The sequence below is a fragment of the Lutra lutra genome, chromosome 11, assembly GCF_902655055.1.
Source record: "Lutra lutra chromosome 11, mLutLut1.2, whole genome shotgun sequence".
Lineage (NCBI taxonomy): Eukaryota > Metazoa > Chordata > Mammalia > Carnivora > Mustelidae > Lutra > Lutra lutra.
The window spans coordinates 61,327,901-61,352,762 of record NC_062288.1 but is presented as its reverse complement, the minus strand read 5'-3'; the positions used below and the strand labels follow the sequence as shown (position 1 = coordinate 61,352,762).

The window sequence follows — 24,862 nt, the reverse complement described above, 5'->3', positions numbered from 1 at the left end:
AAGGCCAGTCCGAGGTTTGGTCTGAGTTTGACTCAGACTCCGTCCCTCTTGTGCTGCTGTCTCATCTCCTCTTGGAATTCCCATGAAGGATGACATGTGTAAAACTCCAACCCAGCACACAGGGCACAAGTGAAACTTGATTTACCAAGTTTCATTCCAAGGGTGTCTCATTCCTATGAAAAGCCTGACAATAAGCAAATAATTGGGCAGTATCCTTTAGGGTAGTCCCATTAAAACTGGCATGGTCGGAAATGATACCATCCACACTTTTCTGAGGGGAAGTAGAGTCAAGTCTACAAATCTGTTTCAAACGTCTCACTGCTTGGTTAACCAGGCTGTACCACCCGAGGAGACGAGGCTTGCCCCGGGTGAAGTGTGGTTTCACCTTTATCAGCATTATATCTCACTTAATGTTTAAGCGGGTGAGTAAATGTGAAATGTGTCTTTAAAACCTCACTAGGGCACCCAGAGCTTTGTACCTGGCTCCCCTTCCCAGAGAAGCCTGGCCACCGCTGAAATTTTGCTGGACCTGACCTCGGAGTCGCAGAGCAGGCAAACAGCAGGCTGCTCTTGATAGCAACCGCTGCGGAAGTGAGCCATTTGCTTCCTGTTTGGAAGTGTAAGGTTGGCCCCACGAAAGCCAGCACCTCATAACCACTGTGACCCAGAGTCAGGACCACCCCACCCCACCCCCCTTTACGGGGGAACGATGAATCTTGGGTTATGGCTGTCACAGGTGAGGTAAGTCACAGTGTTTGCCTAGCACTATGCTAGGTAAGTGTAAGAGAGCATGTGGTGTAATCCCCGATGCTCTCGGTTGTTCTTTTCTTCCTAAAGCAACGAACGACACATGTAGTATTTCACCTCAAGTAATTCTGTAAAGGCATACACATTTTCGAGTTTGATTTTCAGAAATAAAAATCACCCAGAAGGATCAAGGCAGCTTCTCAAGAAATTTTACTTATTATCACTATTTAATCTCCCCATTCATTTTCCTTACTCGGTTTTAAGAAGAAACCTTCCACTTTTGCCTCAATTTATGTTTCAGCGTATATACTGTTCTTTGGTGGCTCTCTCCAGTTCAGCCCACCTGTCCCCTTGGCTCGGAGCTCCTGAGTCTCTGAATTCTGTAACAGCTTGTCCTCAGGAACGCCTTATCCTTTGTTCACAGTATCACTTGGAAATAACTAAATATTTATAGGGGCAAACCTGCAGGGTCTACATTACATCAGAAGAAGTTCAAAGTACTCTAAAGAGAGTGACTTCTTTTTTGGAGGGCTAAGTATTTGGCAGTACTTGCCAATAAGAATTTTTTTGTTTAAAGAAGCATAAAACTCTTGGTTCTGTATTTGGAAAAAAATAAAATTCACCTGTCTAAAATTTTTTTCTAATATGAGTTTTATTAGAAGATTTTCCCCCTTGACTATGGTAGACCTACAACCAAAGCAAGTCAAGCTCACATGAAATCACATCTAGAAAAAAGCCTGACTGCATTACAGAGTGAGCTGAAAGCCTAAGAGAAATATGATGGAAAAAGTCCTTTATTCTAGGTTGTGTCAGTGTGAAGGGGCAGGGGAGAAGGAGATCGGTGGAGAAAGTCTAGGATAAAAAGACCAGAAATATTTCTTACCAAGGAAGAAATAGCCTTCTGATTACTACACATAAAGCCAATTAAATGGTAATGGGATTGATTTTTGTTTGTGGCTTACAAGATCAATCTCATTACTTTAGAGACATACCTTGTCCAAACGTCTTGAATCAGTAGTTTTCTTGTTCCCCCAAATGTACATAGGCTTAAAAACATTTATTATCAATGAATAAAATAAGAAAAGGAGGGGGGATTGAAGAATAGTAGAAAATCCCCTTGAGTTCACTTGAAATCTGATTTGAAATGTACTGAGTTAGTTGAGACTGACATGGTTAATCAATGTGGCTTGTTAAGATCTTCCAGATACGCCTAGACAAGAGAAATGCCTCAAGCTACCAGACTGTACGACTGCGAAACCTAGGGATGGTGAATCAAAATTTTAAAAGTGTAATCATAAAGTGAAATATTTTTGTAGGCCTAAAAGAATAGTTTTTACTAGTAAAGGTAGAAGAAAGTGAAATGGGCAGATATTTAAGGATACCTTAAAAAAAAAAACAAAAAACAGAGAAAATGGGGGCATTTAAAGTGATATTTAAAAAGTGAATACAGGGGTGCCTGGGTGGCTCAGTGGGTTAAGCCGCTGCCTTCGGCTCAGGTCATGATTTCAGAGTCCTGGGATCGAGCCCCGCATCGGGCTCTCTGCTCAGCAGGGAGCCTGCTTCCTCCTCTCTCTCTGCCTGCCTCTCTGCCTGCTTGTGATCTCTCTGTCAAATAAATAAATAAAATCTTTAAAAAAAAAAAAGTGAATACAATTCACTAGAAGGCAAAATAAGGTGTTACTGCAATTTATGATAGGCCACCGTCCTCTATACTTGGCTTAATTTCTGACGATCAAAAACAAAAAGCTGGTTTTGGTGAATGCTGGAAACCTCAGTTCTACAATTCACTTTCGCATTTCAAAAAACCAAAACTTTCCAAAATATATTGTTCTATGGTGAGAGAGAGGAAGTGAAGTTGCATAAAAGGGAGAACAATTTGAAGTAATGGTATGTAGTTTTATTTCCCTTTTTTGAAATTGCTTTTTATATCGAAATTCACTCCAGCAATTTCAAAAAAGACAAATGACACCAAATCATTTAGTCACAGAAGAATTTCTACTTATTGTGTATTCTTTAGGTAATTCTAGTGGAACTTGACTTTAAATTAGTCATGCAAGTAAATCTCGACATTCTGGCCTTTTGCAAAGGCCAAAAGAAATTTAGAATATTCCAGGAAAAAAAAAATACTAGTCTGTATTTAAGTAAGAACCTTAACCACTGCCAAAAGTCTAAGTCACTACCCTAATAACAGCATTGGGTAAATCTGATATGCTATTAGCAATAGTTTGAGAATTCTAAATTCCTTATGTTAGCAGTCTCTATTTTTTAAAAATAATTTTACCATATATTTACTGATTGCCCACTGCTGCTTGGCTCTAGGTTCAATGCTAGGGAAGGCCATGCAATTATGACTGATGAAGTTTCTGGAACTTGTTCCCCTGGAGGGAGATGTGTAAGTGACAAGCAAACAAATAAATGCAGGAGAAATTATATTAGGTAGTGTATTAGGTACTACAAACAAAATAAACAGGGTGATATGACAAAGAGCTGATGTTTGGAAGATGTTATTTATTTATTTGCTTGTTTGTTTGTTTATTTTCTACCATTCAGACTGTGTCCTCCTCCTCTGACTCCCCCAGAGGAGGAGAAAAGTGATCATTTGAAGGCAATGGGCAGTTGTGGAAAGAAGCCCTCAAGTCAGCTTCACGCTCAGAAGAGAGCACTGCTCACCACGGAGATGCTAATTTTTATGGGGTTCAGGGAAGGCTTTGTTATTAGGTGTCCTTTGGTCTGAAACCTGGACATGCAGAGAACACTGGAGAATTTCAGGGAAAGAGCAGATCTGAAGATCCTACAAGAGCAACGCTGTGGTTTGTTTGATGAATGGGAGCAGGGGCTGATGGGGCTGTGCTCTGAGAAGAACGGTACCAACAGGGATGTGACAGACACAGGAGCCCCCATCATGGCTCACTGGCAGAGCAACAAGTTTTGCTTTTATTCTAAGAGCGACAGGAAGCTGTTGAAGCTATTAGATTTATATTTAATAATGTTGGCTCCTGTTTGGTGAATGGTGTGTGTGTGTGTGTGTGTGTGTGTGTGTGCTGTGTGCGCATGTGCAGGCACGCAGGTATGGGCTGCAGGGAGAGTGCCAGCGGTGGAAATGGGGAGATGAGGCAGGAGGCAGGTGACCAGCAATAATCCAAGCAAGAAATGAGCAGGACCCAAACCACATGGCAGTCGTGGAGAAGGAGGAAGTAGGCAAGTGCAAGTGCAAGACACAGTTGGAGGTAAATCTGACAATCGCTAGAGAAAAGGGTTAGGGCAGGAAGGGAGGGGTCCAGGTCCCTGAAGTTAGGTGCCAATTAATGGAGTGGGGGGTTCAGTTCTATTTTGAATGTTGGGTTACAGGTGGTGTGGGACGTTCACTTGAGGAGGTCAAGTAGGCAGCTGGAGCGAGGTGTTGGGCCCAGGGAGAGGGTTTAGCCAGAGGTACACATTTGGGGGACAACAGTCACAGTTCCTGCCAGACCACCCGGGCACAGATTCGGTAATTAATGAATTGCTTACGAAATGACTGACTGAGAATTGTCAGAAAGGGCAAGAGATAATTTTGGAATTATAATTTATAATATAATATTATAATAATATAATATTTATAATATAATATTATACTAAATTTGGAATAATACTGGAAGATGTTTTGAATTTCTTGGCAAGGAGTGCTTAGGAAATGCTAGCAGAGTGCCAGGTGCTGTGGCTGCCCGGTAAATATTAAATTACAGCGATGAATCTCAAGAAAGCAATGAACTGTTATTTCACGAACTGACCATGCCTGGCTTAATTGGCACCAGGGCTGTTGTTCAACTGCTTGTACCCTCTGTTCCTCATCCTCAACATCTTTTCTCCTGGCGATTTAATTCCTGACCCAGGCATCTTGCTTTGTTGTTGATCCTTTTTGGCTCTCGCATTCAGAGAACACCATCATTGTTCTGACTCCATCCCTGATGAGCATCTGAGCCTCCCCTTCACAGGTTTCTGAATCTGCCTTGAATCATGAACTCTGAGTACCTATTATGTACCAAGCACTCTTTACACACTTGACACATATATGTCATATACAGCACTCCGTCAAGTAGATACTGGCCCTTGGAGTAGAGGAGACCTTCACCTCCCTGAGAAAGTGAGTGCTTGGCTTTAAGATAGGTAAGTTAGAAAGTGGGAGAGCACGAGTTCAGAATAGGTCCAGCTGACCCTGTAGCTGGGCTCCCTGCCTGGGTTGACAAAGCTCATTGAATTTTGCCTGCTGAATCAGGCTGTCCCCTCAAACCACCTAATTCCCCAGCAAAGTCTATTAGGTGGTTGGTATCTGTTGATAGCTAGCCAGCATTCAAGCCATGTTGGCCTGTGTCCTTACCTTTGAGCAACAGTGTTCCATATCTCTGTAACTACACTCACCTGGTGTCCTCCTGTGGGTCCTTTTCACATTCACTGGGAAGACCCTAACCTGAGAGGGGCCCCTAGCTTGGGAGGTTATTAGTCATCAGAGAAACAAAAGAGATGGGGTATGTGAGTGACACAGCTAGGGAGGCTGGCCGGGGACAGGATGGCTGGGAGCAGAGAGGCTGAAGACTAAGAAGGAGGGCACCAGGGATGTGGATAGAAGGAAAGTGTGGATACTTAAAAGCTGGCTAAGGGGTGAGACAACAAAGACAAAAAAAGCATTTACTCATGGTTCAAAAGAAATAGCCCATATAGCATTATATAATGTGTTGATAGAGCTTCAGTCTCTCTGGCCACATATGCCAACTGAGGGCTTCCTAACTTCATTAGGCACACCCCCCGAGCAGGCAGGTGTGGCACAAGGCAGAGACATCTGCTCAAACAAGGCCTGTAGCAGAAGCAGCGGTTTCGAGGCATCCAAGAGGAGGCTGTGCCTTCCCTTGAAGGAGGCCAAGTCCTGGGAGGCAGGAATTCCTCCCAGTTAATGCAGCACTGGAAGACAAAGGGAGCTGAAGCTGCTCCTGCTGGCACCCATCTAAGGGGCACCTGTTCGGCCAACACACGCGACCCTTTATCGCCTGACACCTGCCTGGCTGGCTGGGCCCCATGCCGCCTGCAGAGGAAATGGAGCTGGTGAATATCCATTTCATGCGAGGTTTCCTAGTAGAAATGGGGTGTGGAATTTCTAGAGGCCAGCAACGTATGAGTCCAGCATCAACCAGATCCCTCACTCATGAATCAAACCAACAAAGGTGAAAAGGTGAAAAGTTGTTTAAAAAGACAGACAAGAGGGAGACAAAGCTACACATGCACTATGTTCTTTAGTTCTAGCAGATGGGGATGGCTTGTGGCACATGGCTCTACTTTGCTAAGATGTCTGTGGCATTGCCTTCCGATGCAAGGGCAATAGTAAAGAGATTTGTGGTCCCTTCAGATCCCCCTGGATGTCTGAGGAGTTACAGCTGAACCCTAAGAAGAGCTTCTGTGAAGCCAACCTACATTTACCCATCTCCACTGCCAACATTCCGCCTGGCTCAGAGGACAAGTGACATGGTTCCAAAGATTTTGAGAAGCAAAGAAGTGCGTCCTCTCTCTTACATGTACAGACACGCACACATGTGTGCACACACGGAGCTAAAATAGTAGCTCTATCTTTAATGACATACATCATGATTTTGTTCTCTTTTGAGGTGACACACAAAGTATCAATTGCCTAGTTCTTTGCTATATTCCTAACACCTAGACCAAAGTCAGAACACAGTAGGCTCTCCATATATACTTGTTGAACAAATGAACAAATGGCTATTTACTGTCCCCCTATGTTTTAAATTCTGGTACCCAACTTTGCCTGGAAACTTTTTATTAATGGCCCTAGGAAAAGTCCTTAGTGATGTTCTAGTTTTACAAACATTCTTTTCCCAGAGACATTTGAATTCCCTTAACTTCATGCATGGGCTCTATTTTTTCTCTTGGAGAAATACTAGATGTGAAATAGTATTAAAGGAATTTTTTGTTTAAAGATTTATTTAAGGGAGTGAGAGCATGAGCGTGTACAGGGCAGTGGGGGTGAGGGGGAAGGCAGAGGGAGAGAATCTCAAGCAGACTCCATACTGATCGTGGAGCACCATGCAGGGCTTGATCTCACGATCCTGAGATCATGACCTGAGCTGAAACAGAGTTGGATGCTTAACTGACTGAGCCATCCAGATGCCCCAGGGTTGAAGAATTTTTTTTAAAGATTTTATTTATTTATTTGACAGAGATCACAAGTAGGCGGGGGTTAGGGGGGAGCAGGCTCCCCACTGAGCAGAGACCCAGATGCGGGGCTCGATCCCAGGACCCTGAGATCATGACCTTAGCTGAAGGCAGAGGCTTAACCCACTGAACCACCCAGGCGCCCCTAAAATAATTTTTAACAATTTATTTCTTACATATCCCTTTACTCTATTCCAAACATCTTATTAAACATTTTGTCTTTATCCTATTCTTTCCTTATTTAGATATTATTGAATAACCAAAGGACAAAAGTCATCAGGGTTGGTGGCAGAACAAGATAAAACTACCAGATAAGGAGTGGACCTCATCCTGGATTTTTCCTTAGGGATCAGATGGTTTCTCTTCTCAAGCCATATTTTTGGGATAGGAATGTTTACTCTGTGTCAATATTCAGATTACTTGATGAATTTCAGTGTCCTTCAACAGAAGTAAACTTTTCTGTAGAAACATTTATTACACAGTGATAAGTTGTCTCTGGGTGTGGGCATGTGTGTATCTTTGAGGAGGCAGGTTCAAAACCAGATCCTGTCAAGTCTGGTAGCCAGAAAGTACTGATGTTCAAGGCTGAATCTCAAGAGGGTTGGAGTTGGAGCCTTTTCCTCCTGGTAAAGCAGATGTGACACTTTAAAAGGCATCTGCTACTCTATATTTAATCTAAGTCAAAATATAAAAAATAAGCAAGGACCCAAGGACCTTTGTTTGAAGGATGTTAGTTTGACTATTACAGAAACTGATGGGCATAAAAATAGAAAATAGAGTCTTAGTCCTGCCTTTCAATCTTGCCAGCATCCCAGATGATAAGAGAACTGATTAGTGAGGAACTACTGGGGAAACTTCTCTGGGCTGGTAAGCATTTTTATGAGTCAATATATTTTTAAGCTCATCTCCAAGAATGAAAAAACAGTCACTTTTCTTGTAGGGATTTTTTTTTAATGTCAAGTAAATGTGAGAGGGCATAAAGGTTTGTTAAATATAAGTGTTGAGAGTACCCAGATATTTATTATTCTCTGTGTTCTCTCTGTTGGAAGCGTTCCATTAAGAAAAAAATGATGACAGAATCAAAACAGCAGAAACAAGGAAAACAACCAAAATACATGTGTATTTGGGGGGGGGGGTTGTTAGAGAAGGAGGCATAATTGCCTCTGCAATGTTTAAAAACATGAGACCTCTGATTTCAAGTGAGTTTGTGAATATTTTTAAAAGTCACACCTGATTCCAAAGTATAGATGATTCAGGCTTAAATTTGGTGACACACGAACAAACGTTAATGCAAACCAACTCCCAGGAAACCCAAAAGCCCTCCGATACCAACACAGCACTGAAAATTCATCATATTTAACAAGGTGTGTCAGAAATAGCTGAGTACTGACCTCCCCAGAACAAATGATCCTCTTGGGACGAGGGGCCTCTTGCTGTAACTGATATACTGCCAAAGAAAGAAAGAAAGAAAGAAAAAGATAATTATGATTAGAAAACTACCACACATACCAAGATGTCTTCAAATAGTCCCACCTAAGTGCCTCTGAAGAACAGCAAAAATTTCAAATAAAAAAACAAAGAGGATTCAGGCACAGCTTTAGACTGAATAAAGTCAGCTCATTTATATGGAAATTAGTTACCATGCATGTAAACTGGCAAAATTGATTTTTTTATTCTTTTACAAGGCCAATTTAGTTTCATAATTGTTACTGGCATTGTTCATTTTATGGCTTTCTTGGAAGGTAGGATTAAAATTCTTTGGACTATTTTGGAATTCCACCTGCGAGGACCAAAGCAGTAAGATCATTAAAGAGGATTCCTGAATTGAAATGCTCATGTCTCCTGATATATCAGGAAAGACTGGTATTAGCAGAGGGGTGCCATTTTCTGAAATGTTACAGTTATGTGCCAAGATACCGCTGATTTTGTGAGTGAGGGAAACCCCAAGCCCTTTCTCTTTTCATGAGTTCCATTTTTTGGTTGGCCTATCACCGTGCATTCTCATCTCTGTGACTGGATCCCACCCACTGGCATTCCTCTTTCTTGGGCCCCTTAATATCTTAACTCTCTTATATCCTGCTTTAAAAAATTTTTTTAAATATTTTTTTTTAAATATTTTATTTATTTGACAGAGAGAGAGAGAGAGAGACAGAGAGAAAGAGTGCACAAGCAGGGGTAGCAGCAGAGAGAGAGGGAGAAGCATGCTCCCCACTGAGGAGGGAGCCCGATGCAGGGCTCAATCCCAGGACCCTGGGAGGCAGATGCCCAACCAACTGAGCCACCCAGGAGCCCCTTTTACCCTGCTTTAAAGACAGACTTTCAGGCCTGGACATGGAGGTAATTGTATATAAAAATAAAATTTATCAGCCTATTATGTGTGCTTTTTGGGACTATAACGAGTGATTTTCTACTGCTCAGCTAGTCTGGTTATTTCTCTTAGAGGTAAGCCACCCTATGGTGGTACCTGTGAGTTCTACCTCTTTGAAAACCAAGCTGATGTTATCTTTACCATCTTGAAGAAAGAAGAATTCACTTAAGATGGCATAAATCTGTGAAAAGTTAAAATTCAATCATATAAAATATTTCTAGTAAAGATAGTAACATAAGCAAAAATTTCTGATTCATTTTGGGTCTAAAAATAAAAAATAATTAAGTGAAATACATATGGTCATGTAGAAACAGGATTGGAAATGATGGGATGTATTTCGTAAGTATGGCTTCTCAATGCCTTAGCTCAATATGGTTATTTTCTTACCTAATTAAGTGTAGACTGCCCAGCTTCCACACAGAGGAGAAACCATCTAATCCTCATGTAGATGTTTTAATGCACCACATTTCTAAGTTGGGTTGCTCACACTAATGACGATGCCTGTGCCACTTAAGAGTAATTGTACCCACGTATGGCAGGTAGAGACAGAGAAGGCTTCTTGTCAAAGAGGAAACACGAGGAAGAACTGGCCAAAGAAAGCGAAACAATTGTGAGTGTCCCACCAACCACCCCAGTAGTGCCCATGCTCTCCTTAAATCAGGAGAGAGGCTGCATGGAATCCTTTCTAACCTCTTGAATCAGTCCCAACACCTATTAACTGCTTTTCCTTAGTGTTGCTATTAAGGACTGTCATGAGACCCAAAAGGACCAGCTCCTAAAATCGCAGTGTTCCAGACTAGGTGAATTACAGAACCCACATCCAGAGAATCCTGCCCCCTCTTCTCTTCCCATCACCAATGCCTCGTGAAGCAACAGTTATATGTGGGGGTAGGCTGGATGTCATTTTTAATGCCTCCCTTGGAGGTAACAAAGGAAGTACCCGTGTTATAAGACAGAAGCATTTGTTGCTAAGTGTGCCTTTGCAATTCATATCAGCAAATATTTGAACATCTGCTACACACCAGATACCACAGTCAACATTATGTGGAGGCTTTTATGATGAATAGAGAGAAAGGGGGAAGAGAAGAGAACTAGTGTATCAAGTGCCTGTGGTGTGCCGGGAATATTTTATTGAATCTTCAGGAGAATGCAGAAAAAAGAATGTTGTGTTATTATCATTCTTATTTTTTAGATGAGGAAACAAGTACAGAAAAGTTAAATATCTGCCCTGGGGCATCCATGCATCCTTTTGAGTCCAGAGCCCTCCTTATTTTTCTGTGTCTCACGGCCTTTGCCCTTGCTATTGCCTCCACCTGGATTGCTCTTTCCCAAGAGAGCCATGTGGCTCCCTCTCTTCCTTCATTCAGGTCTTCCCTGACACTGTCTTATGTTTCTTCACAGTACTCATCACTATCAACACATTTTATTTTGTGTTCGCCTCCCTTGGCCAAAGTGTAAGCTTTTTGAGGACAGGGACTTTGTTTGATCCACTGTGGCACCTTCAGCACCTAGAACGGTGCTTGGCACAGGGTAGATGCTTGATTCCGTATCTGGTGAACAAACGGACCATATCCAATGACTCATGGGTCACAACCCATGTCTTCAAGGAGATTCTGACCCAATGAGAGAGACTTGTGTAGAGAAACAAAACCAGGATGGACCAAATGCTTTAATGAGGGAGAGAGGACAAAGTGGTTCTTTTTATTCAGGCGGCCAGATGGCTTCCCAAGGGGAGAAGCATAGAGCTCTTCTTGAAGCATTGGAGGGGTTTCTGCACCTAGAGAGGAGAAGGGCAGTTCCAGGTGAACACAGAGCCCCAACAGGGAAAGGGGATGGTATGTTTATTGATCAGTAAGGGTCCAGTGCAGTTGTTCCACCAAGATGGGCAGATGTAGGACGAGGTCACAGAAAGCTAAATCCTGCAGCTCAAGCCAAGGAGCATGGATGATCTTCTGTCTGCAGGGAGGAGGTGGTGACATTTTTTGAGCAGGGAGATGACACGATCTGGTCTGTTTCAGAATAATAATAAGGGTAAGACTATTCAGAATAACAGAAGCTGCCATTTTGTGGACACCTACTATGTGCCAAACACCCTATCTACATCTTCTCGTTTAATCTTTCTGACAAACTTCCAGGGTAACTATTATTCTGCCCTGACTAATAAAAGTAGTGGAGATGCCAAGCTTTGAAGAAGCTCAAGGTCATACAAATAAAGTGATGAAATCGAGGTTGAAAGCCTGATTTCCCAGATTCCAAGGTCTGTATTTTTCAGCCTTCCCAGTTGTTCCCTAAACGACTTGCCAGAGTCCCATCTCAGGCAGCTGAGAGGTTCTGTGTGGGACTAGGGCTGCTCGCTGGCAGTGTTCACTCGGACAGTCTGGTGAAAAGCCCCCCAATATTTTTTTATAAAGCTCTATGGAGATTCTAATGCTCAGCAGCCAGAAGTGGGGCCATTGCGCTTTGCCTCGCTGAAGGAAGGATCAAGGGAGGAGCCTTGGAGGCAGGGAACCAGGAGAGAACAGTATTTTAGTTGTACATCAAGGAGATGTTAAAACAACACTGGTGGAAACGTAGGTAAGAAGGTGAGTTGACTGTGGAGGAGAAGACAGGGCTCAATGAAAGATGAATGGAGGGAAGGATCTTGAAACAATGAGAGATGGAGAAGCCATAAACAATCAAAGAGGATACAGGTGAAGGAACATTCTGGACAGGCTAAAGTCCATTGCTGCGTCCTCTGAGGCCTCTCTCAGGTTTAGTAAAGAGCAACGCCATCGTTCGCTAGCCTCAGAAACAGTCTGATCCGGGGCAACTTTGAGGGGGTCCCTGTAAGCTTCTAGAGCCAGAGATGCCAGGTCTCCTTCCTTGTCCGTGGGCAGCACACATCATCAACTGACTGCCGTTTCTCAGTGAGCAGGTCTCAGGAACCGATCTGTTTGCTGCAGCTCCAAGCGACAGCATTTGGCAACTAGGCACAGAAGCTGTTGACCATCTGGATTATGTGTCTCCATAAAGATAATGAGATGGCAACCAACGGCAATGGTAGCCATATAAAAAAATGGGCCCTAAATCCTATCTTAGCTTCGAGTGAGAGTCTCGGTCCCTCCTTTTCCAGGTTAGCTATAACAAAACCACTGTCCATGAAAAAAAAAAAAACAAAACTCTGAGGCACATTTAATACAAACTGGAACACGTCACTTAATCGGAAAGTGTCACTTCTTGAGTTTTTGTTGTTGTTGTTGCTCAACAAACATATTTCACAAGTAAAATGTAATACTGTATGTCACTTCTTGGCGGGTTCTGTGGGCTAAGAGGTGATAGGATGGAATTTGCTGCTGTAGCAATGTTCCAAATGTGTTCCAGGCACTCCCCAGCCCTGGGTGCTCTAGAGCACACGATTAATTCTTAGCACTGGAATGAGCTGTTGGGCAGAGGGTATGGTCACTGGGGAATGTGGAGGTAGAGGAGTTCTTGCTCCCCAAGCAACCTGAAGCACACTGAGAAGCCCAGAGCTCACGGTAAGAAGGTTTTATTTTGTTTTCAAGAAGAAAACTGGGTGTACTCTCCTCTGACAATAATCAACCCCTCTTCCTGTGGATGCCAAGCGAAAGCTCGTGGCCTAGGTGATGCTGGAGCTCAGTCCACACCCACAGTTCCTAAAAGATCCTTCAGGAATGGCCTCTTCAGCCACTTCTTTCTAAAGAGGGCATGCAGACCCAGGAGCCCAAGCCAGCCATTTGATTGTGACACTGAGCCAGTACCCCCCAGCTCACCACCCATGTCTTTCCAGTCTTCATGGGAAAAGCTCTTGGGTGTGAGTGAGAATTAGTAGGTGTTTCGGAGGTCTTCTCCCCTGAACCCCACCTCCCACCTTCTCACTAACAGAGTGTCCAGTCTTAATGGGGACTGAGTCTCCTCTTGTCTAATGGCACTGTGAAAAACCCAAGCATGAGGCCATGTAGCCTCATGATGGTGGGTTTCAGGTGTAAGTGTACAGAAGAAACACCTATAGCATGTGATAAATTGGAGATTCCCCCCCCCCAACTTTTCTGATTCAGAAATCTGGGCGGGGGGCCCTAAGGATTTGTTATTATAAATACTCCCCCTGGTGATTCTGATTCAGGGGGTCAGTGGAGAAGGGTTTTGAGGTTCTGAACTCCTCTCTAGGAAAACAGGCACAAGTTGTGACTGCTTGACCTACTGTCTGGGAAGGTCTCCTGGGAGAGTCATCAGCCCCAGCATCTGCTGTCTAATTGGCACTTGGCTTCTTAGAAAAGAAAAGCTTGCAGAGTATACCCAGGGTGGCTGACTTGTGAACTTCTCTGCTTAGGGCATACAGTTCATACAGTTCTGGTTTAAAGTTTAGAATATGGCTTTATTTATTTATTTTTTAAGTGAACTTGAAGATAAACAAGCTTTTCTTTTAGAATATTGAAACCAAAACTTTTTCGGTGACTTCATCAATGTTTGGGGGTTTAGTCTTGAATATTAAGGGCTAGCTGCAGATATATGATATTTGGGGGCAAGATTATTCTTTTGGAAACGGCCCAGTGAGTGACAGCATTCGGCTCTAAGAAAGGGAGGGGAGCAGAGAATTCAGGGAGTTAAAGAACCTCATGTGACGTCATGGCACTCGGAGTCAAGACCCGGGCTTATCCATCCCTTTGGCCTCACGACTCTAAACACAGTGTTTGGCTTAAGGCAAAAACTTAATATGTATTTGCTGAATGAGTGGTGAATGAATGAATGAACAATCTACCTTAAATAAAATAGGGAGAGAGGTGATTTTAAGGTTCCTATTCCTCTATATATTTTTTTAAGATTTTATTTATTTATTTGAGAGAGAGCATGAGTGAGGAGGTCAGAGGGAGAAGCAGACTCCCCGTGGAGCCGGGAGCCCGACACGGGACTTGATCCTGGGACTCAGGGATCATGACCTGAGCCGAAGGCAGTCGTCCAACCAACTGAGCCACCCAGGCGTCCCTTCCTCTACATTTCTAAGCCAGACATTTGTAGTTGCCTCCTCCACATCCATTTTCATCTTCCCCATTCCAACAGTTCTCAAAATTTTCCAGTTCTGAGTCTTATATAGGGTTGGTCCCTGATTGGTTCAGGGCGGCAGCATATCCCAATCCTTGGACCACAGTGTTGGAGTTAGCAATGGGTAAGGTCAGTCAGCCCTGAGACTCAGTTCTAACACTTTGCTTAAACCATCAGGAAAGTAAACTGCCTATATTTGTAATCAAGAGCATTGTAATTAACATTAAACCTGAGAAACCACTATTTAAAGTGGATTATCATCAAGCAGACTAATTTTCTTTTAGGAATAATGTCATAATTGGGACTCATGCCTCACAACTAGAATCTGATATCAAATAAGTCAAAGCTGTGTCCAATAACAGGCAATAAACGATAAGACATACCTAGACCCTTCTATAAAAATTCAAAATCATAATTCTCAGAATCAAGTCCTATAATATGGTAAAAATGTACTGCCTCCAGCAAATATATGAGAGATTTCAAAATGCCAAATAATCACTAGTTTGAAAAAAAAAAGCACGTGATGGAAAAATGTGGCTTCCATAAATGATATGTTAATGAGCTTGACATCAATATCTAAAATTATCTTTCAAAGGATGGCTTGTGAACATTTCAAAGACAAGAGCTTGGTGAGTCCTGAGGTTCAAAATGGATTTAACAACCAGTTATTTCAAATAAAGCAAATTTCATACTCTGAAATTTTTTGGATGTTCAGTTCAGGAAAATCCTAGTTTTAGTATATTTGGATTTTAAAAAGTATCTCATGAAGCTTGGCAAGACCCTAAGATTCCTTCTCATATTCATCCTTCAAGACTCTATACAAATTTAGACCTCTTCTATAAAGTCTTCTCTAATCCCAGGAGGTGGAGGAATGCTATATTATTACTAAAAAGCCATTTGCATTTTAAATTAACTGGTTTATATCTGTCTCCCTTACAAAACTATAAACTGGAGGAAAGGATGGATCACAAGTTAGTCATTTTTTTTTAAAGATTTTATTTATTTATTTGATAGAGATCACAAGCAGGTAGAGAGGGAGGAGGAAGCAGGCTTCCCGCTAAGCAGAGAGCCCGATGCGGGGCTCGATCCCAGGACCCGGGGATCATGACCTGAGCTGAAGGAAGAGGCTTTAATCCACCGAGCCACCCAGGTGCCCCACAAGTTAGTCATTTTTGACTCCTAATACTTATGCTCTAAAGACCAAATGAAAGGATGACCGACCATCTTGGGAATAAGAGAGTAGCATGATCTTGGGAATAATATGGTCAGGTGAGTTTTTAAGTGGCCCAACACCGAGACTCAAATAATTTAGGGGTGCAGGACAGGCAAAAGAGAGTTCTTTCTCAGATGCTCTGTATACCTTTAGGCAATGTGGTTTTGATGCCATGAATGGAACATCTGGTGGCATATTCCCTTCAGTTTTGGAGTTAGGCATCACCAGAGGTCCTCAAATACAGTCAGGATGACACTTAGTCAGATGTAATAAAGAGTAATTTCATAAATGCCAATCAGTTTGTATTAAATGGCATTAACTATCCCTTCTGTGTCTGAAGTTTTATGATTTTAGAGCAAATTAAACACACTCACACACACACAACTTGGTGAGACCCCCAAATCAAACTTAAAACCAATACACATGCGTGAAATTGACATTGTAAACATGTAATTAGCCATTTGTTTCCTACCTTCCTCAGGACATAGAAGCCCTTTAAGAGATATATTGGGTGGCCCAAGGCCTCTTAGCGAAAGGCAAAATGAATTTGAGCCAATGCCATCTCTTTGCTTCAGTAGAGCTCTCTGCGGTGGCACTCACTCAACAAATATTTATTGGCTATTTAATGTACGCAAGGCTGTGTGCAAAGTGGTGTGCAAAGCACAGTGAGTCACGGAACACCCCAAGCCGCTCACTATGGATATTTTGTTGATTTACTGTCAGAGCTCTTCACACTCCATTAGGAAACAAACAAACAAAAACATCCAATTACGAAGTCATTAGCGCTGCCTTTTAAAATGGAAGATCAGAATGCAGAACATTGAACTGGAAGGGCCCTCAGAGACCCAGCACAGCCCCTTTATTTCACAGACGGAAGAACAGACTCCTGTAGTAAGAATGAGCTGCTTTTATAAGTGCTGACGCGGGGAGGTAAAGCAAAGTGTTTGTGAAGTCAAACAAGCAGGCGGAAGGACACCAAGTACGGCATAAACCCATTTTTTTTTCTCAAAAGGGCACAGCTGCAAAAATACCTTCGTATAACGCATGTGTCTTCTGAGCGCTTGGAAGGCTATGCCTTCCAAAACTGACAGAGGTCAGCCCTGGATAAGCAGGACAGAGACGTGGAGTCCAGGATGGGGGCTGGTTAGTCAACCCTGAAGCATTTCACTCGCAGCTTTGTGTATTTTGTAACGTTTCTCTCGTATGCAGCTTTGTGTTGCTTTTGTAACACACACGTACATGAGCGAGGATAGGTATATAGGCGTGTCTGTGTGAATGTATATATTTATGTACACAGTTTGAAGTGGAGGGCCAAGGGGGTGGCTCAGTCGGTTAAGCATTAAACTCTCGGTTTCAGCTCAGGTCGTGATCTCACAGTTCCTGGGACTGAGCCCCATGTAGGGCTCTATGCTCCGTTGGGAGTCCACCTGGGGATTCTGTCCCTCTACCGCCCGCTCCCCCACTTGCACTGGTGCGCATGCTCTCTCTCTCTCTCAAATAAATAAATAAATCTTTAAAAAAAATTTAAGTGGAAGGAAAAACGTCTTGAAAACTTGCAGGCTGTGGGTCAGGCTTGCTTCTGGGTTCCACTCTGCATGCCAGTCCAATGTACTCAGAGATGCAGACCATATGTCAAGTTACTGAACCTCCCTGAGCTGTGGTTTCCTTGTATGTGGCTGCCGTCGCTTAGGGCTGTGGTGAGAATTTGAGAGCTCAGCTGGCACAGTGGCTGGCACGGGGCAGGTCTCACGGGTGGGAGAAACAATGGTAACATCGATAACGATGGTACTAATTATTCTTATAATTGCTGTCCAGTCCCAGAGCCTGAAAAAGAACACGTGTCCCCTGGCTGTCAGCACAGCCTGTTTCCCACCTACCCCACTCGTTCCCTCTCTTGCTCTTAGAGAATGACTTAGGCAGATGATAGTAAGGAAAGAGAAAATGAGCTTGACATGATGACAACTGCCTGCCTTCATGAAGGGAGCTGAATTGCTGACTGATGACCAGTTAGGATCTGTATCTAAGGTGCCACCCCTAACGACCACATGTTAGTCTTCGCTATCTATTAATATTTTCTGTGGCCAATGTCATATGATAGTACAGCTATAGGATGATCAGCTAAGAATGTAATTCATTGGAGGTCACACATTTGCCCTTGCTGACTGGCTCTGCAAAAAAGAAAAGACCAACTGCAAACCAAGAGGCGGGGAGTCAGAATGTCTCTTTTTTTCTAAGCATTCCTGAAGTGGGTCACAGGCAGCCTGCTCTTGGGGGTCCCGGCCAGGGGAAAAGGCTGTGTGGTCCACTCTGCCTCAAATCTCTCCTTAGTCAAAAAAGAAAGATTTGGGTTTGCAGTGCCGTGATGTGGGATTGCTTGAGTGCATTAAATCAACAGCAAGTATTGTTCAAAAGGCAGGCCGACAGAAGACCTCTGAGGAGAGTCTCGTTTCAAATACTCACAGTATGATTTCCATATTGGAGGCTGGTATTCTTCAGCATCTAGAATAAAAAAGAAAAGAAATCAGTCTGTCAGCCTGAACGTCAAACTGTCAACATGTGTGTTCTTTGGAGGAACAACAGTCTGTCAGCAGTACTTGCGTTCTGGTCCCAGGGGGCCCTCTCTGCTCATTTATGGGACAGTTCCAGCCAGGAGGGAGGAAATGTGCATGGCAACCCTCGCAGACCCAACACCACTCTCTTCAGATCACTTACGGTGACAGAAATCAATTGCTTAACCATTTTCATAGAGCCCAGTAAATCAAAAAAGATTTTTAAAGCCATTAACTTGATTGTACCCTCCAGTAATCCTTTCAAACAGTATTTACTTAACTTGGCATAATAAACATATAATTTATCTCACAGTTTCCCATCAGACCTTTAGCCCATTTATTAAGACTTGAGGGCAAGACGTAAAGTGGCAAGTATGTAATATTAAATCTGGGAAGTTGTGCAACTCCACCAACTGAACTCCTACAATGACTGGGTCTGACAGCAGAATCACTGATGATTCAATTGGAATCGCATTATCTCCTTGAATTTACTCCAGCGTGTGACTTAGGAAATTTCTAGAACACCTCTCAGCAATCAGAAGTGTCAGAGTGAAAGAGTGAGAAAAAAATGGAGAGGATGAAATTGTTATTCATCAATCTAGAAAACAGACAATGGGAGAAAATCTGCTTGTTCAGTCGATTCAACAATCCCAGTGCTGACAGCTGAATTTATAATTCTGACGGAGTTATTAGAGCTGTCCTGAGCTTGTAGCATAAGGCCTTGGTAAAACGTACTGTAGCTTGTACAGCCAGAGGGGAGAATCCTTTCCCTCTGGATATCACAGAATGCTGAGCTGGGGGAACCGTAAGAGTTCTCTAATTCAGCACCTTCATATGAGGGAACTGTTTTCATCACCCTGCACCCCCAAAGCATTAGACAGCCATCTTCCCAACTGCCCTGTGTCCTGATGCTACTGTCACATACCACTTTTGTGCCAAGGACTAGATCTTCTCTGACCTCTTGCGCTGAGATAGTTCGAGAATTTTTCCCCCTCCCGAGAAACAAATATGCTATTTGTATAAAAACTAACACAAGAGTGGTGAACTTCTCCAAATCCTACTTAATTATAGCTGTATAGCTTAAATTAAATTCTTTCACAATTAATGTCTTGCTCTCTGGGGTCCACCGATCACAGAGGTAACTAAATGCCTCCAAATATAGTTTCATTCAAATAACTCCATACTCTTAGGTCTGTATTGTCGGGAACCTACCAATACATAAACACCCAAACACATGCACACACAAATACAGTGTGTTAATGATGGCTTGCGTTGTTATTCAAACTTAGTTTGCCAATAAAAGTGAAATTCCTTATAGTTCTGCCAAAGTAGAATAGTATCTTCTAACTGTGAGCTTTTAACCCAAACAAGCCACTAATTTCACCCTATATATGACATAAACCAGTTTTAATGAATTAACAGGAGTATTGGTTTATAGAAAGCATTCAAATAAAATAAATCCAGTTGCCAAGTCCAGAAAAATCAGGTCTTGTATGTTAACATGTTGATGGCACTTTCAAAAATATTTTTCAAAGAGAAAGATACACACACACAAACCAGACTGCATAGAAATGCAAATCCCTGAGATGTCATCTAAACAAAACTATAATGTCTTATTATTTTGGATGAGATTTGTTCTGGGAGGCAAGCATAATCCCCAGACCAAGACGTGGTCAAGAATGGTCAGTACCGGGGTGCCTGGGTGGCTCAGTGGGTTAAGCCTCTGCCTTTGGGTCAGGTCATGATCTCAGGGTCCTGGGATCGAGCCCCGCATCGGCCTCTCTGTGGAGAGTCTGCTTCCCCCTCTCTCTCTGCCTGCCTCTCTGCCTACTTGTGATTGCTCTCTCTGTTAAATAAATAAGTAAAATCTTAAAAAAAAAAAAAAAAAAAAAGAATGGTCAGTACCTAGAGTGCAATTCTCGGCACGTTGACAGAAGGTTCCCAAAGAGAAGAAGCAGTCTTCCTTACACAGGTTTTAAATGGAGCTCAGATGCTCCTCTTGGCTCTCCTAAGGTCTTCTGTCATTTTTTAAAAGATTTATTTATTTATTTGAGAGAGAGAGGGCAGGGGTAGGGGCATCAGGAGAGGGAATGAGAGAATCTCGAGCAGACTTGCCGCTGAGCATGGAGCCTGCCGATGTGAGACTAGATCCCACCAACTGTGATGTGATGACCTCAGCTAAAATCAAGAGTTGGACGCTTAATTGACTGAGCCACTGATGTGCCCAAAAGGTCTTCTTAACTGAAGTCAGAAGTTTAGATTAAAGGATCTCTTCCTCCCTGTCCATTACAATCCTGCTGTTTTGTGGAAAAACAACAACAACAACAACAACAACAACAACGAGAATTTTGTTTCATCTGAAACACTGGCCCCTGACTTTATAACTTTCATTTAGGCTCCCCTGCATACTACAGAAATAATTCACCCCTTTTTAGTTGCTCCTTGTTAGTAATATTACACAGAGGTGAAAAAGGCTGCCTATAGAGACTGGAGATCACGCTTCCCTGCTTAAAATTCTGTAGTGTCTTCCTTCTACATTTGGAATAAGATATACAAACCTCTTACTGTGGCCCACAAGGTGCTGTGTCATCTGGTCCCCACCGGCCTCTTTGACTTCTTTGCAGACATCTTGTCCTTTTACACATACCCAGACGCTAACTCTCTCTCTCTGGTCCTAGAGCGAGCCAAGCTCTCCCACGCCCCTGGCCATTGCCCTTGTGGAGGGCCCACTGCATCTCTGCATGGCTGAATTGCTCCGTTATGTTGGGCACGGCTCACATGTCACCCCCCCGGGGCCTTCCCTGGCAATCCTGTGTAAAGCAGCCTTCCCCCAGCTCTGGTCACTCTCCTTCATAGCATTTGTTGCTGTCTGAAATTATTTATTGATCTGTTGGCTTGTTATCACAGGGCTCATCCCACTATTAGCCAAACTCCATATAAACAGGCATTTTGCCTCATTCATTTGTGCATCTGTAGCCCCCACAAGGATGCCTGGCATGTAGCGGGCACCCAAAAAGCCTGTGTTAAGTAAGAAAACTCTCAAAGTTCAGATTTCACCTCTGATCAACGACCGGCTGAATAACTCGAAGCTGGTTACTTAACTTCAAGAGCCTCCCGCTACTCATCTTTATAAAACAGAAGAAATAAAAGTGCCTACCTCCCAACCTATCTCTTAGGTCACTGTGGGAATTAAAGGAGATACCAGATTTCAAGTTCTTGGGACAGCGCCTGGTCAATACGGAGTTCTCAGTGTAGCCCCACTGATGTCCTCATCGTGTTGTTGTCAGTGTTATATCAGCCTGTCCTGGTTCTCCCCAGGTAATCTCCCGCCCCTAGACCACAGCCTCGACTCTCTCTCTTCTTACCCTGGATCTGGGGCCTGTAATTAAGTTCCAGTGCTGTTGTCATGGAAGGTTTTTCTCTCCCATTAAAGAATTCAAAGTGAGAGGCCATTTGTCATGCTTCAGTGGAACAACTATAATTACCTTGGTCTTAGAGACATGTTTCACAAACCACTAAAGCACAGTTAGGAGACCTCGGTCAAGACACAAGGCACAAAATATTTTTAATATGTTGAAATGCGTCTTTAGCTGCCTCCAACCCTACCCCACCCACATGCACATTTGCCCCAAGATCACATAATACTTTTCAAAGCTCTACTTCACACTTGGATAGCCTGACACTTTTTTAAATCCCCCCCCACACCAAACCGGGAATAGGTTTTCTAGGTCATTTGGTTCACCGTCCTCATTTGGCAAATGAGGAAAATGAAACACAGAAGTGATCAAGTGGCTTTCTCAAGGTTATAGAGCAAGAGCAAGGCCCAAGTGAGAGGACAGCAGCAAGCTCTGTCTTCCAAGTTTCTGACACATCAGCCATCCTTGCCAGACACATTCACCCCATTTACATGTATTGAATCAGGAAAAAAATATATTGCATAACAGGTTTGTTACTTTGACTCTTGTGAAGCTTCAAAGACTAAATAAAGAAAAGAAAAAAAAAGAGCTGTATGAAAGATTGACCTCAAGTCGAAGGGTGGGCAGCATTCCATCTGTGTACAGAACCCCATCGAAGAATTACAGTGAGGGAGGTGTAAGGTACCAGAACTTTGACACCATAAAGCTTAATACTGGTGGAAACTGTATTATTTTGTTAAACGTCTTAGAGAAATGGGTACGATGCAGAAGGAAGGGAGAGGACGTAGAAGGAAAGAAGTTCCATGTTTTAAGAAAACAAAAAACAAAAAACTATCACTGAACAGAAGACAGTTACACACTTTTGGAAAAGAACAAAGAGGGTCAAAAAGACTTAGAAAATATATTGCTTAAAAATATTGACTAATTGGCATCTGAACTTTAAAAAAGTGTGTAAACTCTTGGACTTGGCGATTCTATCCACGGGAATTCAGCCTAAGGTTGTACATGAACACGCGTACAGGTAAATACATGAACAAGGTGTTCATTGCTGCTTTGTGAACAACAGTGGATCTAACCATCCAGAAAGAGGAAGTGGTTAAATAAATTATCCTATAATAGAGATGTGAATGAATGGTGTGGGTCAGAGCTTCGTGGTCAACAGCATGACCTCTGGAGCTAGACTATCTAGGTTCAAAACCTAGTTCTGTCATTTACCAGCGGATTGACCTTAGCCAATTTATCTCATCTCTCTGTGCCTCAATTTTGCTTATCTACAAAATGGGAGTAATAATACTGCCCAACCTACAGCTTGTTGTGAGGAGAACATGGGCTAGTATGTATGAAGTACTTAGTCTGGTGCCTGGTGTGCAGTAAACTCCATGCTTGCTATCATTCTCTCTCTTTAACGACATGGACAAATATTTATGGTAACATTAAGTATTAAATCAGGTTATAAAACAGTCTATTAAATATAGTCCCAGTTTCAGAAAAAAAAATATGCACTTAGAAATGATCTATAAGACTATAAACCCAATTATTAACAGTAGCTATACTTGATAGTGAAAATGCAGGTGATTTCTACTTTTCTCCTCATTTGCTCACCTGCATTTTCTAATTTTCTGATCATATTGTTTGTGTAAAAATTTAAATAAATAAGAAATAAATTCATTGGAATGCTAGGTGGTTTCTTTATCTCTTTTTTTAAGATTTTATTTTTAGGGCCGCCTGGGTGGCTCCATTGGTTAACTCTTAGACTCTTGGTTTGTTTCAGTTCGTGATCTCATGGGTCATGATCTTACAGGTCCTGATATCAAGCCCCATGTCAGGCTCCCACTGGGCTGGGAGTCTGCCCTTTGCCCCACTCAACTGCATGTCCTCTCTGTCTTTCAGATCAATCAACCAATCAATTAATCACCACCCTGGAAATAAAGTAGAAATAAAAAGACCCAACCAAAATAATCCTTACAATAACACAGGTAGCGTATAGAGTTTTAGTTCAGGAAGAGTTAAGAGGGAAGGCGAAAGAAAAGACACAAGGGCTTCTGTAGCAAAAGGCCATGTCCAATCCCCTTGGCCCTCTTTTAAAAATTTTGTGAAATCAATGTTAATGAGCAATTTTAAGCAGGCTGGGAAGCAGATATCTCCTCTCATTAAAGAGGGGGCGGAGGGAGAGAAAAAAAGATGTAATGCTTAGAAAATGATCAAAATCTTAAAAAAGTAGGTCATAAGACCACTTGCATGAAATAATCTATAAAGAATCCAAACATATTAAACAAAAAGCAAAGCAAAGAAAAGCTGGTTAAAGGGGCCTGCGTGCTAAGACTTTAAAGTCATCTCGAAACCTTCTGTGCTGAAGTAACTCACTCTGAGAAGACGCATTGCCATCCTGAGCTCTGGGGGAAGGATGAAGAATTGCGGTGTTGGGACATGGAAAGCTTCTCCATGGCTGAGACTCAAGAAGAGGACAACAGGGACCACGGAGAGCATGCACCATAAAAACTCATCTTTCTCGATCAAAAGCATCACAAAAATAACTTATGATCTCTACTGTTTTTACTGAACTTAAAAAGGAATACACACCTACTGTGGAAAAACAGAAAAATTCCAACAATTGAAAAATGTCTATCTTAGAAAGCCGCCTACCTCAGAAAAAGTACCATTGATCAATTTATGTGACTCTGCCTAAATTTGGCTTATAAATGGCTGGAATAAAAATTTTTTTAAAATGGTCTGTTATCACATACACTGTTCTGCAATTTGCTTTTGAATTTCATGATATTCCTTTGGCATCTTCCCACATCAGTATGCAGAGATCTGTATTGACATTATTATTATTATTTTTTTTTTACGTGTGGCTTGGTCTTCTACTCCATGAGTAATACCCAAATGAATTTGATTCCTTTATAACAGTTTCCAAAGGATGAACATTTAGGCTACTTTTAATTTTCCATTACTAAAAACAAAGCTACAATGATATGTTAAATCCCAGGTAAAGGGTCTTTATATTTTTTTGTTTCAAAAGCTGTTAAAATAGCCTTCCACGTGGCACCTGGGCAGCTCAGTTGGTTAAGTGTCAGACTCTTGGTTTCGGCTCAGGTCATGATCTCAGGGTCATGAGACTGAGGCTGGTGTTGGGCTCCATGCTCAGCTCGGAGTCTGTTTGAGATTCTCTCTCTTGCTCTCCCTCTGCCACTACCCCTGCTCTCTCTCTCTCTCTCTCTTGCTCTCTTTTGTAAGTAAATTTTAAAAACTGGCCTTCCAAAGTTGTATCAGTCGGAACTCTCAGCAACGTGTGAACGAATGCCTGTATCCCCACACCTTCACCAACACTGGCTAT

The 24,862-nt window shown here is 42.5% G+C and overlaps 1 protein-coding gene and 1 pseudogene across 1 annotated transcript in view; both read right to left on the bottom strand.

Moving 5' to 3' along the window:
* CHN2 (chimerin 2) overlaps positions 1 to 24,862 on the bottom strand; it is a 295,574-nt gene that overhangs the window by 127,484 nt on the left and 143,228 nt on the right. The window contains exons 2-3 of the mRNA XM_047694769.1: positions 18,021 to 18,059; positions 8,334 to 8,389 (exon numbers count right to left, since the gene is read on the bottom strand). Of these exons, the coding sequence (XP_047550725.1) occupies positions 8,334 to 8,389; positions 18,021 to 18,059 (95 nt within the window). The remainder of the gene's footprint in view (positions 1 to 8,333; positions 8,390 to 18,020; positions 18,060 to 24,862) is intronic.
* On the bottom strand, positions 3,290 to 3,422 carry LOC125081585 (uncharacterized; annotated as a pseudogene).